Here is a 12,175-nt window from a genome sequence, read left to right as displayed (position 1 = left end):
GAAGGGGCTGATGTCTGTCTGGAAATTGTGCTTCCTTACCCACCTTCCTTTTCCTCTCTTGCCACATTATGGTATCCCATTTTATCAGTTCCACAGATTAGATACCCATGCTCAGGCTGATTGTTGAGTACATATCTGTTTGAACTTTTATTTAGTGTTTTCTGGCCTGATAATCGCTCCTTTGTTTTGTGACTCATCTTCCACGTTAGGATTGATGCATCCTGGAGTCTATGCTTCACACACACAGCTTTGCTGTTGTGCACCAGGATGCTGCGGCTGCTGTCCAAATGTCTCTGCCACCCTGAATCATCTGCACTCTCTTGTTCCTACAGCAGTCGGTGTCGCCGACATCTGAAAAGGCTGCAAAATTAAAGCTATGTGATTATGAATACTATGAAAGAGGTTTTGACAACTTTTTGGTGGCATTTAATTCAAGTTAAACTCTTCTCATTCAAAATAATAAGCATAATGTTACTTATTATGTAAATGAGGTGGCCAGGCAGATGTTTTTCATCTTGGTGAATTCAGTAGGGATTAATACATACAAAAGCAGAGTAGGATGGGCGAATGTTCAACTTGGGAACTCTGAATAAGGTTTAGCAAGAGGAAGGTGGTTACTTTGGAATTGTGTTATTCAATACATTGGAGCCACTAACCATATGAAGCTATTTAAATTTAAATCAATTAGAGAGAAATAAAATTAAAATTCAGTTTCACAGTCACACTAGCCATAATTCATGTGCTCACAGCCACATATGGGAGGGAGGCTCCCTACTGAAACACACAAAGAGCATTTGTGTCATCAAAGGAAGTTCTACTGGATGCTAACCTTATAAGGAGTGAGCAGCATCAATAGGTTCTTCTTGTCAACTGGAGCAGTATCCATGAAAGTTCTAGAGGGTTCTGAAGAACCCCAAGTCATCACATTACAGAGATACCTACATACCAGTGTTTACAGCAGCCCTAGTCACAATAGCTAAATTATGGGAGCAGCCTAGAGTCCAGCATCAGACATGGATGAAGAAAGTGTGTATATACACAATAGAAGTTGTCAGCCATAAACAAGCTCCAAATTATATCCTTTGTGGAAATGAATGAAACCAAGACAATCAGACTAAATGAATTATACCAGTCTCAGAAAGACATATTTTGTATGTTTTCCATCATTCCTGGTTCCTGGGTTGTATACAGTCATACATAATTATGTATGTATAGACTAAATAGCACAAGTGATATTGACCAAGGGAACAAATGGGGTCCATGGGAGGAGGGGCGAGAAAAGGAACCCTGTGAGACAAGGCCAGAATCTGAAGATTATATATATATATATATGTATGTATTTAAAGAGTTCTCTTAGAGAGTTCTGAGGATGGGGGTGGATCAATGAAGAGTAGGATGGCAGAGGAGGTAGGGTCAGATTGTTGCATGAAGACCCATTGTATCTCACAGGTGCCTGCTGTATCTCAGCTTCTGAAGGACTGAGTGTTCCTCCTGGCAACCAGGGATCCTTAAAGCACAGGTGCTGATTGCAAAGGACTGGGCTGGGGCCCAGGAATCAGTACTCAGAACTGATTCCTTGGTGATGTTGATGCTGCTGGTTTGTGAACTACAGTTCGGACAGCAAGGTGCTTTTAAACCCCTAATTCACAGGGACATCCTCCTGAGATGGCTAAGAAACCCAGGGAAAGAATCCTGTGTCCCCAAAGGCCAGTGCCACCTCAACTGAGCCTTGTCACACCAAGGTCTCACTGTAGCAGGAAGCTGCTGTCATGTCACCAAGGAGGGAAGGCGGTGGGAAAAGGAATGATTTGTCAGCAACGATTGTGAGCGGCCCAATCTGACCTGTGTCAATTGGCCTGGTCCTCTCTTTACCTTGCCAGTCATTTCATTCCTGCAGATTAAGGAAGGATTTAAAAAAAAAGAAAGAAACTCAGAAGAAACGGCCGCTCCATGGAAACACAATTTGCATACATAAAAATTCAGTCTATAGAAATGTTGCTCAGCCTTGTCTGCACAACTGGAATCATCTGGGGGAACTTTAAGATCACCAGGTTCCATTTTTGCCCTCAGATTTTTATTTCACCAATTAATGGGAGAAATAGTGTTTTTGACACCTTCCTAATGTCTCTAACATACAGCTGTAGAGAACCTTTGTTCATAGTAATGGCCCTGAAGCCTGAAGGTGCATCACAACCATGCCCTGAAACAAGGTAGACTGCAGGGCTCCGTCCCCTTGAGTTCCTGACAGGATGGGGAGGTTAGCATTGCTGAGAAGGTCCCAGCTGCTACTGCTCCCCACTGTGGGGGCTCCCTGAAGGCATGGTTCTCAGCTGTGACCACACATGGTTACCACCTGTGAGGCTTTAAAACCACCATATGCCATGTGTGGTATCGCATACTTATAATCCAGGCACTTGGGAGTTCGAGGCTAGCCTGGGCTACATAAAACGCTGTCTGAAAACAAAACAACTCTGCCTCCAACCTATCATTGTTTCCATTCCACCTCCAGACTGATTTTTGGAGGATTCAGTCTTTAGGACCCGAAAGTTCCCCATGTGATACAGGTTTGAAAACTCCTGCTAGACACAGTCTTTCAGATGGAAAGACTACAAGCACAGGACCACCTGGATGTTAGATGCTCAGGCTGAGCTCTATCCCTGTAGAATCATAGCATTCTCCAGGTGACTTTTGTATACATTAGAGATGAGACCTCTGTACCAGGAAGTCCTTCCAACAGCAATTCATAGGCTGGAAAAAGTGTTTGCTGTCCAAGTATGAGGACCTGAGTTTGGATCCCCAGAACCCACATAAAAACCAGGTGTAGTGGTACAGCATGTAATTCCAGTGAGGGGTGAGTTAGAGGGCAGAGGCAGGCCAGTGTGGGGACTTGCTGACCAGCCAGTGCAACCAAGATGACAAACTCCAAGTTCATTAATAGATGCTTTAAAAAAAAATAGTTATAGAGGAAGACACCTTCATCAGCTTCTGACCTAAACACTTGCATGCATGAGTTTGTGTACCTGCACACACACACACACACACACACACACACACACACACACACACAAGGCATACAACACACACAGGTAAAAATATTTTAAAAATCAATTCATTTTAAGCTGGGCCTGGTGATGCCTGTAATCCTAGCACTTGGGAGGTTGAGGCAGGAGGATTGCAAGTTTGAAGCCAACATGACTGCACAGCAAACTCCAGATGAGCCATAGAGAGACTGTCTTACAACTGGAAAGAAGATCAGTTTGTTGAATTATATACATGTATGCCTCAAAGAAATTCATTAATGATTTCTGTTACTGCCTAAAAATAGTGGGGTATGTAATTTAGTGCAAACTTATTTCAAATTATCGAGGTTTTACTACATGTTTCTTTGCAAAGACACAAACTTGTCCTTGTTTGCTTGCACTGTGTCTCAAGACACTGGGGATCCCAGCAGGGAGACACTGGAGTTGCCAGTCTCAAGAAGGGCAAAAATGACCAAACTTTTCACATTTCTGCGAAGGGTTCATTATTCGGCATAAAATGCTTCTAGGTTGCTGTCTTGGTTTTAGAAGAACTCACACTTCTTATTCAATCACCAGAATGATGAAACATACCTATGCTCTTAATTCATGAAGCCTTTCAGTGTGCAGGGGAAGGCCCATGGAGAGGAATGGAGAGTCTGAGAAGGAGATCATCTTGTGAAAAAGATGAGCTACCCTGTGTTTTTTCTTTTTTCTTTTTTTTCCCTTTGGTTTTTCTCTGTGTAGATTTGCGCATTTCCTGGAAGTCACTCTGTAGTCCAGGAACTCACAGAGATTTGCTGGCTCTGCCTCCTGAGTGCTGGGATTAAAGGCGTGAACCACCACTGCCCAGCTTTTACTTTATTTTTAGTGTGTATGTGTGTGTGTGTGTGTGTGTGTGTGTGTGTGTGTGTGTGTGTACAATAATATGCATAAAGCGGTCACAAGACAGCTCTTTTTGGCAGTTGGCACACTTCCGTGGCTGGGTTCCTGAGGTTAAACTTGGGTCACTGTGTTTGCAAGGAAAGCACGTTTACTCACGGAGCCCGGGACCATCTCACTGTCCCACACTGTGTGGGCCTGTACATGCGTTTTCTGGGTAGTCTTGGAAGGCAACTGTAAGTGTCAAGGATAAGCAGAGGAAGAGCAACACAACCCATAGGCTGGACAGCCCTTCTTAAATCCACATTCAGTGGATCACTTGGAGATTTTGTTAGATGCGAATTCTGAGTGACTGGCCTGTGGCAGGCCTAGGGCTGTGGACCCTTCACACACCTGAGGGTGGAATGCCCCAGGTTCATGGAGGAAAATCTGAGTAACAAAAGGCTAGACCAACTATGCTCCAAGGACATTCAGTCGTCTCAGTGACTCAAAAGAACATCAAGTGCCCAGGTGTAAATAGGAAGAAGGTGAATTTTGTTAAAAGTGAAGATCCACTAATCCTGAGTCTTCTGAGAGAGACAGCTAAAGGTCAGAATTCTTCACAGACTCATCATTAATGGACAGTTAATGAGGATGTGAAGCGTCATTTCAGGCAACCACGAAATACTACACAAACACCTCAGAAGACTAGGAGGGCAGAAATTCCAAAATGTTGCAAGCTGTTTGCAGGCTTGAAGTAGCAATTTACATGCATAATTAGGTGCAATCAACAGTTTTGAAATGTAATATATTTTCCGAGTCCATATTTACTTATGACAGATGCTAAAAAAATACATGTTCCCCAAGTAATTACAGGGGCAGAAGGAAATAATATTTGCATTGAACAATAGGAACCTTTAAAAGCACATGTCTAAATTTAGAACAAATTCAGTTGCAGTATTTTATCTTCCATTTTATTTAGTCTTCATCTGAGCCTTGAAAAAAGTTCACAAACACATTTTGGAAGTAACAAGCATGGAAGAATATTAAGTTAACAGTTCTCCCAGCTCCTGTCTGAATTGACATGTGATTTTTATTTCTGCACTCCAGAAGAAAACCTGTCAAATTCTGAAGTTCCTTGCATACAACACTGGTGAGTTCCTCCCTCTTCTCTGAAGATGCCAGCTATCTTCTAGAAAAATCCTGTGTACGTGCTCCTGAACCAGAGTCTTCAGACACATTCAAGGTCAATTTCTGCCATCTTCCTGCCCTAGCTTAACAGACAATGCCGTGCTGTGTAATTTTCTAAGCACATTACACAGATAATCTAATTTACCTTAATAAAAACTCTGTAAGGACTCTTGATTTATTAGTGGCTACTGGAGGGGATATTGGAGAGAAGTATCATCCTCAAAGCCACAGAGTTGTATTTACTTAATATTTTTTTTAAAGCATACTTTTTTATTTTTATAGTTGTTTGGGTTTTTTGTTGTTGTTGTTTTGTTTTTGTTTTTGTTTTTTTTGAGACAGGGTTTCTCTGTGTAGCTTTGTGCCTTTCCTGGAACTCACTTTGGAGACCAGGCCGGCCTTGAACTCACAGAGATCCGCCTGCCTCTGCCTCCCGAGTGCTAGGATTAAAGGCGTGCGGCACCACCGCCTGGCTGTATTTACTTAATTTTTAAGAATTATTTTGTAATAAATATTTTGGAAGTGGGGGTAGGCATGCCACAGCAAATGTTAAGAAGTCAGAGGACAATTCTTTGTTTCTTCATGTTTTAGGGACTAGATTTGTGTTATCAGGCTTGGCAGCAGGCGCCTTTACTTACAGAGCCAGTTTTTAGGCCTTGGTCATACTAACTTGGCTCATACATGACAACACTCAGGGTCATAGGGTCATTTAAAAGTCTAGTAATCCAGATAAGTAAACTTGTTGTGTTATTTGATGAGTTCTGGGTTTGGAAAATAAACTTAAAGTAAAGCTTTTAGAATTATTGAAAATAAAAACCAACAACAGAGACCTGGTAAGCCTTCATCCCAACTCTGCTCTCTTAGAGCATGTCCATGCTGCCTTACCTGACCTGTCTACACTGAGTAAAGCAGCCATGAAATTCTTTCATACTCAGGCAAACCCCGGAGAATAAGAGGCAGCAGAAAAGGATGAATTCTGCTGATGTACCTGGTGTGACTTCATCCACGAGGACTATGTGCATTGGTGTGTAAAAGCTCTGCTGGGCACTGCAGAGCAGCTCAGTGGGCCGCATGGCTTCCAGTTGCATCAGGCACATATATATCCCACACTGGGTGTTGAAGGAAAAGGCCACTAGAAAATACGTGGGCAGTTCACTTATCTCCGGATTCATTTGGGGACATTTAAGAACTTAAAACCCAGACTAAACAACTAATGTTAAACAGCTCCTTTGTGACTTACTTCTCCTTGTTGCTGTTCCAAGGTCCCTCCTGGATGTGCACAGGTGCTAATGACCCAAAACACCCTAAGCTACTTCCAGGACCAAGTGGCAACTGCAGAAGTCACTTGTTCACCTTGAGATGGATCAGATGGACCCAACCCAACCTTGGTCCCTGTTACCTGGTAAATGCCACTGGGAATGTTTATTTGGTATTGAACTTTTGTTAAGTCTTTATTGTAAGCAACCTTGTATGTCCAGACAAGGCCACTGGATTCCTGGAGCGACAGATGACAGATTCTTCCCTTATTCCTGGTGGCTGTGAGTCCCGAACTGCCCTTCTAGCAGCTTCTTCCTTGGCAGCTGGTTGGACAGACTGCCCTCACACTAGCTACTTTTAGTGCTGTCTGGTTTCTGTAAGAACACTTCAGCAGCTGGGGAGGGCATTGACTTTAACCATGGGTGCTACAAAAGACACCACTTCCCCGTTCAGAGGCCTTCCTCTAGCCCAAACACACTCCTAACAACCTACAGGAGGGCAGGAGGACAGTGTTCAAGACAAGCCTGGGTGAACTCTAGGTGACCCTGCTCACCGGCAGCTGTTTTGACTCAGAGAAGAGAGAGGACCTGGTTGGGCATCTCTACAGAGTGTTTGTGATTAGTATGGTTTGCTGGCTGTGGTTGGTGCAGATTACAGTGCCATGTTTATATGCTGCAGGCCTGCCACACCCCATTTCTGGTGTAGGAATGAGCTCAGAGCCACCCTCTGCTACTGCACTCCATATTGCAACATTAGACCCAATAGAAGGTTTCTGCCAAGGGCTCTTTCTTACCCACCTGTGATCTTTATGGTGATTGGAATGAGCTGAGTTGGTAACTTCCAGAGGACACAGCCAGTGGCAGCCCCTCACCAGTTAAAAGGGAGTGATGAGTTTGAAAAGTGATGAGGTAGAAGCACAGGAGGGGATGGTGGATGGCGGAAGTGGAGAGACGCATGGGAGATCTGAAGACAGGGATGTAGCTGTTTGGTAGGAGAGTTCCAGGGGGCTCCCAGTCCCTAAAGGTGAGGGTCTAAAATCTGCTCCTGAGCTGTGATGGTAGCTATACATGCTTCCAGCTCCCCACAACCCCAACACTCAAGGTTTGTTGAGTTCCAGCTCTAGATGCCAAGGATGATTCTAGCTGCCCCAGAGCCAGGCCCTTGGGAATGAAAGCCCAGAGCAGTAAGCCTTCCACCTGAGCATCTACACAGTCATACGGCTTTGGCTTATAGAGCCTGGAGGCATGCATCTCCAGTTCTTAGCACTTGGAAATAGAGGCTGAGTCTCTTGGCACAGCTTATGAGTTTTTGGCACTTCAAGGCTCAGAAACACTGGTACTAGCCCAGCAACTCCTCTTAATTTCTATGTGAGTAGCACAGAATTGGTAAATGTGACTGACAGGGAGTCCCAATGTAACCTTTCCAGGTCTATCCGTGCCAACTCTGTATTTACAGAGCACTCCACTGCTTGCCCCTAGCCTCACTGCCTAAAAATTTGCCCAGCTTGCTTGAAAGAACTGGCCACTTGAGAGAGCAGGCGCCCAGCTGGCGCCCACCACAGGCAGTAAAAGCCTGGCAGCTACACCCCACTTCCCTTCCTCCTTCATTGACCCTCCAGCGGCACCACACCTTGGTGCCAAACTCAGCACTGTGGGACTGGTCCAGATCCACACATCCTCTCCATCCCATGGAGCCCCACCCCTTCCCAGTTTAACCCCCGGTATGCCCAAAACTAGGTTAAATCTGTTCCTGTTAGGAATTGGATACTGGTTGCTTCTGTGCTCCAGTTCTCTAGTAGAGGACAGAGCCACCAGCATCAGGGCAGACCTGGGTGCTGGGCTCTGAGAGCCACACACATGCACTCAGAGAAGGACTGGCCCTCCAGACCCTCTTGGTGGCTAGAGGAGGAAGAACCAGGGTCAGGAGGTGGTAGTCACCCGGGGTTGGGGTGGTCTCTCCAGCCACGGGCCCTCCCTTTGCTCCTCTTAGGTTCCTCTGCACTAGGAAGGAGGCGACAGATAGGGTCAGTGCCTGGTCAGCGGCTAGGAGTGCGAGATCCCACTTATCCCCGACATTCCCTATCTCCGGCAGTGTCGCCAAGGCAAATCTGGCCCATCTGGTTTGTTCTTCCAGTAACTTTGTTCAGAAGGTTGGAAGGGCGGTGAAACACCCAGGGAGCCCCCAGGAGACGCCAGATGATCGAGGATCGCGGATCCGGGATCGAGGATAAGGAGAACTAGTCCCCTGGGCTGTCCCCAGGGCTGGCTGGGGCGCGCGGCTGGGAGGCGCCCTGCCACCGCCAGGATGCGCTCGGTGTAGCGGGACTGCCGGGGGGCGCCTGAAGGCCAGCGCTCCAAGGACACGCGGCCACCCGCTCCTCGCCGGCTCCCGGGCCCAGACGCCCCGCAGCGCCGGAGCCGAGGCGCGGGGAGTGCGGGCGAAGGGTGGCAGGAGGGAGGGCGCGCGCGAGGCGGCCCCTCCTCGGCGAGCCATGCGTGCCACGGGCCGCTGAGGAGCCGCCGGGCGCCGCTGCCAAGTCTCCGCTCCGCTTTTGTCTTGCCCTCCAGTGAATGGGAAGATGGAGATGGATGTGGAGGGAGTTTCTCCGAGCCCGGAGCCCATCCCCCGCTCCCAGGGGGCTGGCAGAGCCTGCCAGGCGCCGCCACAGCCTCCCCAGCCCCAGCCGCAGCCCCAGCAGCAGCTGGCTCAAGATGAAGTGCCCTGCGAGAGTGCGGGCGCTGAGGACAGCGACGATCCAGAGGCGAGACCCAACGGCGAGAGGGGGGAGAGCAAGGTAAGGTCCACGGTGTGGCCGCCGTGACATCTTTTGAACCAGATGGAGGGGGACTAGTAGTGGCTGTCTCTTTAACCCCTCCACTCCCAACCCCCTTACCTCGTTTGTATGGGGGGTGGGGTGGCAGATTGGAGAAGGCGTGGGATTTAAAGGAATCCACGCCGGTAGTGAGTTTCTCAACTGGAAGGCGTGTGCAGAAAGAAGTCTGCTCTGGTTTCGGTGTTCAGTGATGTGTGCAGGGAAAAAGTCGTGGCACAAGCCATGCGAGACTGAGGGCAGGACTGAACCCGCGGGAGACTTCTGCTTTAGAGGCTGTGGGTCTAGAGGAAGTGTACCTAAAGAGTGGCTTCCTTGACTCTTGCAGGGGAGGTGGCATGCAGCTACTGATGGGAGCAAAGTTTGGCTTGTTTCAGATTGGACAGCTTTGCTTCACGGAGCTCTAGGCTGGAGGTGGTCCTCCTCAGCGGGCATCCTCTTCTTCTGGAGGGCAGGGACCCAGTGCCTGTCAGCAGATGAACCCTGCAAGTCCTTTGCAGCCCTGCTGTGTCATGGTAGACCAGGGAAGACCTGCGCCTGACTGTGTGGAGTTCTTTAGGTAATTGAATTCCAGTAAAAGATGGCTCAGATGCCATTCTCTGCTGCTGGTGTTTTCCTCTGCTGAGAAAATTGTACAGTAGGGGAAATGGCACAGAAGATGACGCCTTGGTGATATTCAGAGAGTGTGCTTATTACAGCCATCTCTGGGCAGTTGCTACCTCTACCCACGCTCGGAGTTTAGTTTGATGGAAGCTAGTTGTTGAGTTCCATCGGTACCAAGTTCGCACATGTGTTTGTTAAAGCATTTTGAAAGCTGCTGCTGATATTGGGGAAAGGTTGGTTCAGCAAATCAGAATATTGGAACCCAAGAAGAGTCAATCTACTTTATTTCCACGTTGTTTCATGTAAGGAAGTGTACAGGCACATAGGCACTTGCGCTATAGAAGCAAGCCACGTCTCCTGAAGTGCTCCTCCTTGAGAATACCTTGATTTTCCTTGGACCTTTGCTAAGACACCAGTAGATTAAACAGATACTAGAGCATGTTGGGATCACACGGAGTGCTGCTGTTCTGTGTCTGCAGACAGATCTTTAACAAGTTTGGATTTGCAAATGCTTAAAATTGTTTCTGCGTTTTGAAACCTGAGGTAAGAATCAGGGTTGTTGTTGATCTTCAAAAATCAATATTCTTATTTAAGTGGTAAGCTACGCAGGAGTTGGAATCTGAACACACTCCAAAACAGACCAGAATGGGGCGTCGTACAAGTGGATTTATGTTGTGAAAACTATATGAATTTTAATAGTCTGATATCCCCAGCCTTCCAGTCACTCTTGATTTCATGAATATTTAATCCTGTCACGGCTACATATTTACTACTTGAAAGCCTGTGCCCAGTTTTATGAAAACAACCATAACTGAGCATCATATTACCTAATTGAACTTTAAGTCTTCTCTGCAAAATTGGTGTGGAGAGTAATTAAAATCTACAGCCAGCCGGTGCTGCTGTTTCCATAGTGTGGGTTCCTTTGCCCTGAGCGTGAGAAGAAACTCCTGCCATCAGCAAAAAAAATCTGTGTGTGTTTGTTTCCCTCGGCTGCAGCATGTAGACTGTCAAATGTTCTGCCTGCTATGAGGAACGAGAAAAGCGATGCTCTAGAAATACACACCAGGCAAGGAGGAGAGTGAAAGCCGGTTGATTACATTTAGCTAATTAGTGTGTTCAGATAATTGAGTATCCTAGCGATGTGATTTGCTGCATGTCTGCCTGCAATTTTTTTGAGGTGGAAACAAAATACTACCTCCCCAACACCTCCAGGTGTTTGTCTTAAATTATGTGGCTTCCTTCCATGAACCTAGAAATCAGCTGGGGTAACCTTCGCTCGTCTCTGCTGCCCTCCTTGCTAGCCGTTCTGAGAGGTGGAGAAAGGCTGTTATGTTCAAACCTTAATGACTGCTTTTGCTTTTGATGAATATTACAATTTTTTTCCTTAGCAAATCTTGGCTATGAGTAGAAAGACCTTGGTGTCTTACTAAATTATTCTACTTAAAGGTAAATGGAAGAAAGCGTAGATGGGCATGGACTGTAGGCTTATGAGGCTGTTGGGGTAAGATGGGTAAACACCACACTGGACCTAAAAGCTGGCCAATGCTATTGAATATACTGAGAATAGTTGGAATTTTGAAAAATCCTTTACTTCCTCCGTACAAGGGCACTATTAATAAAAATGTAAGTGAAAATAGTGTTGGAGGAGTAATGAAAGTTTCTATTTGCTTGTTTTGGATTTCCTTTGAGATAGGATCTTATGTAGCCCAAGCTGGCCTTGAACTCACTGTCTAGTAGAGGATGACCTTGAACTCCTGATCTCCTGCCTCCATCTAGCAAATGCTGAAATTACTTGTGTGTGCCATCACACTTAGCTCAGTGACTGTGCTTTGATTCTGCCTTGGGGCCATGGTTTATTTTTGTATGATTTACCTCCATTGTCTTATTGAAAAAGTAATATGGGGGTTGACTCCTAATTTCCCATTTTTGAATTGTTGGATGTATAATCATATATCACATGTCATCATAAAGTCTCTGAAATAAGAGGTGAGGGTAGAATACTAGTGTGTGTGTGTGTGTGTGTGTGTGTGTGTGTGTGTGTGTGTGAGAGAGAGAGAGAGAGAGAGAGACAGAGACAGAGACAGAGACAGAGACAGAGAGAGAGACAGACAGACAGAGACAGACAGAGACAGAGAGAAAGAAAGAGAGAGGGGAGAGAGAGAGAGAGAGAGAGAGAGAGAGAGAGAGAGAGAGAGAGAGAGAGAGAGAGATTGTGTGTGGAGTAAGAACAGCTTTCAGGAGTTGGTTTTTCCTGTTGCCCTGTGGCTTCTGGGGATTTGTCACAGGTTGTCAGTTCTAGCAGCCCTTTCTCACTCAGCCATCTTGCTGGCCTAAAAGAGACTTTTTTTTTTTTTTTTTTTTTAAATATCAGAGTTCCATCATGTATCTAGTATTTTCTGTCCTATAGGAGGGCTACATG

At 46.2% G+C, this 12,175-nt stretch overlaps 1 protein-coding gene across 1 annotated transcript in view; it reads left to right on the top strand.

The window, feature by feature from the left end:
* Nucleotides 1-343: 343 nt before the first annotated feature.
* Rbms3 (RNA binding motif single stranded interacting protein 3) overlaps nucleotides 344-12,175 on the top strand; it is a 1,348,289-nt gene continuing 1,336,457 nt past the window's right edge. The window contains exons 1-4 of the mRNA XM_036192497.1: nucleotides 344-378; nucleotides 4,989-5,124; nucleotides 6,329-6,468; nucleotides 8,891-9,117. Of these exons, the coding sequence (XP_036048390.1) occupies nucleotides 6,426-6,468; nucleotides 8,891-9,117 (270 nt within the window). The 5' untranslated portion in view covers nucleotides 344-378; nucleotides 4,989-5,124; nucleotides 6,329-6,425. The remainder of the gene's footprint in view (nucleotides 379-4,988; nucleotides 5,125-6,328; nucleotides 6,469-8,890; nucleotides 9,118-12,175) is intronic.

The sequence above is a fragment of the Onychomys torridus genome, chromosome 7 (genome assembly GCF_903995425.1).
Source record: "Onychomys torridus chromosome 7, mOncTor1.1, whole genome shotgun sequence".
NCBI classification, from domain to species: Eukaryota; Metazoa; Chordata; class Mammalia; order Rodentia; family Cricetidae; genus Onychomys; species Onychomys torridus.
This window is presented reverse-complemented; position numbering and strand designations above follow the sequence as displayed.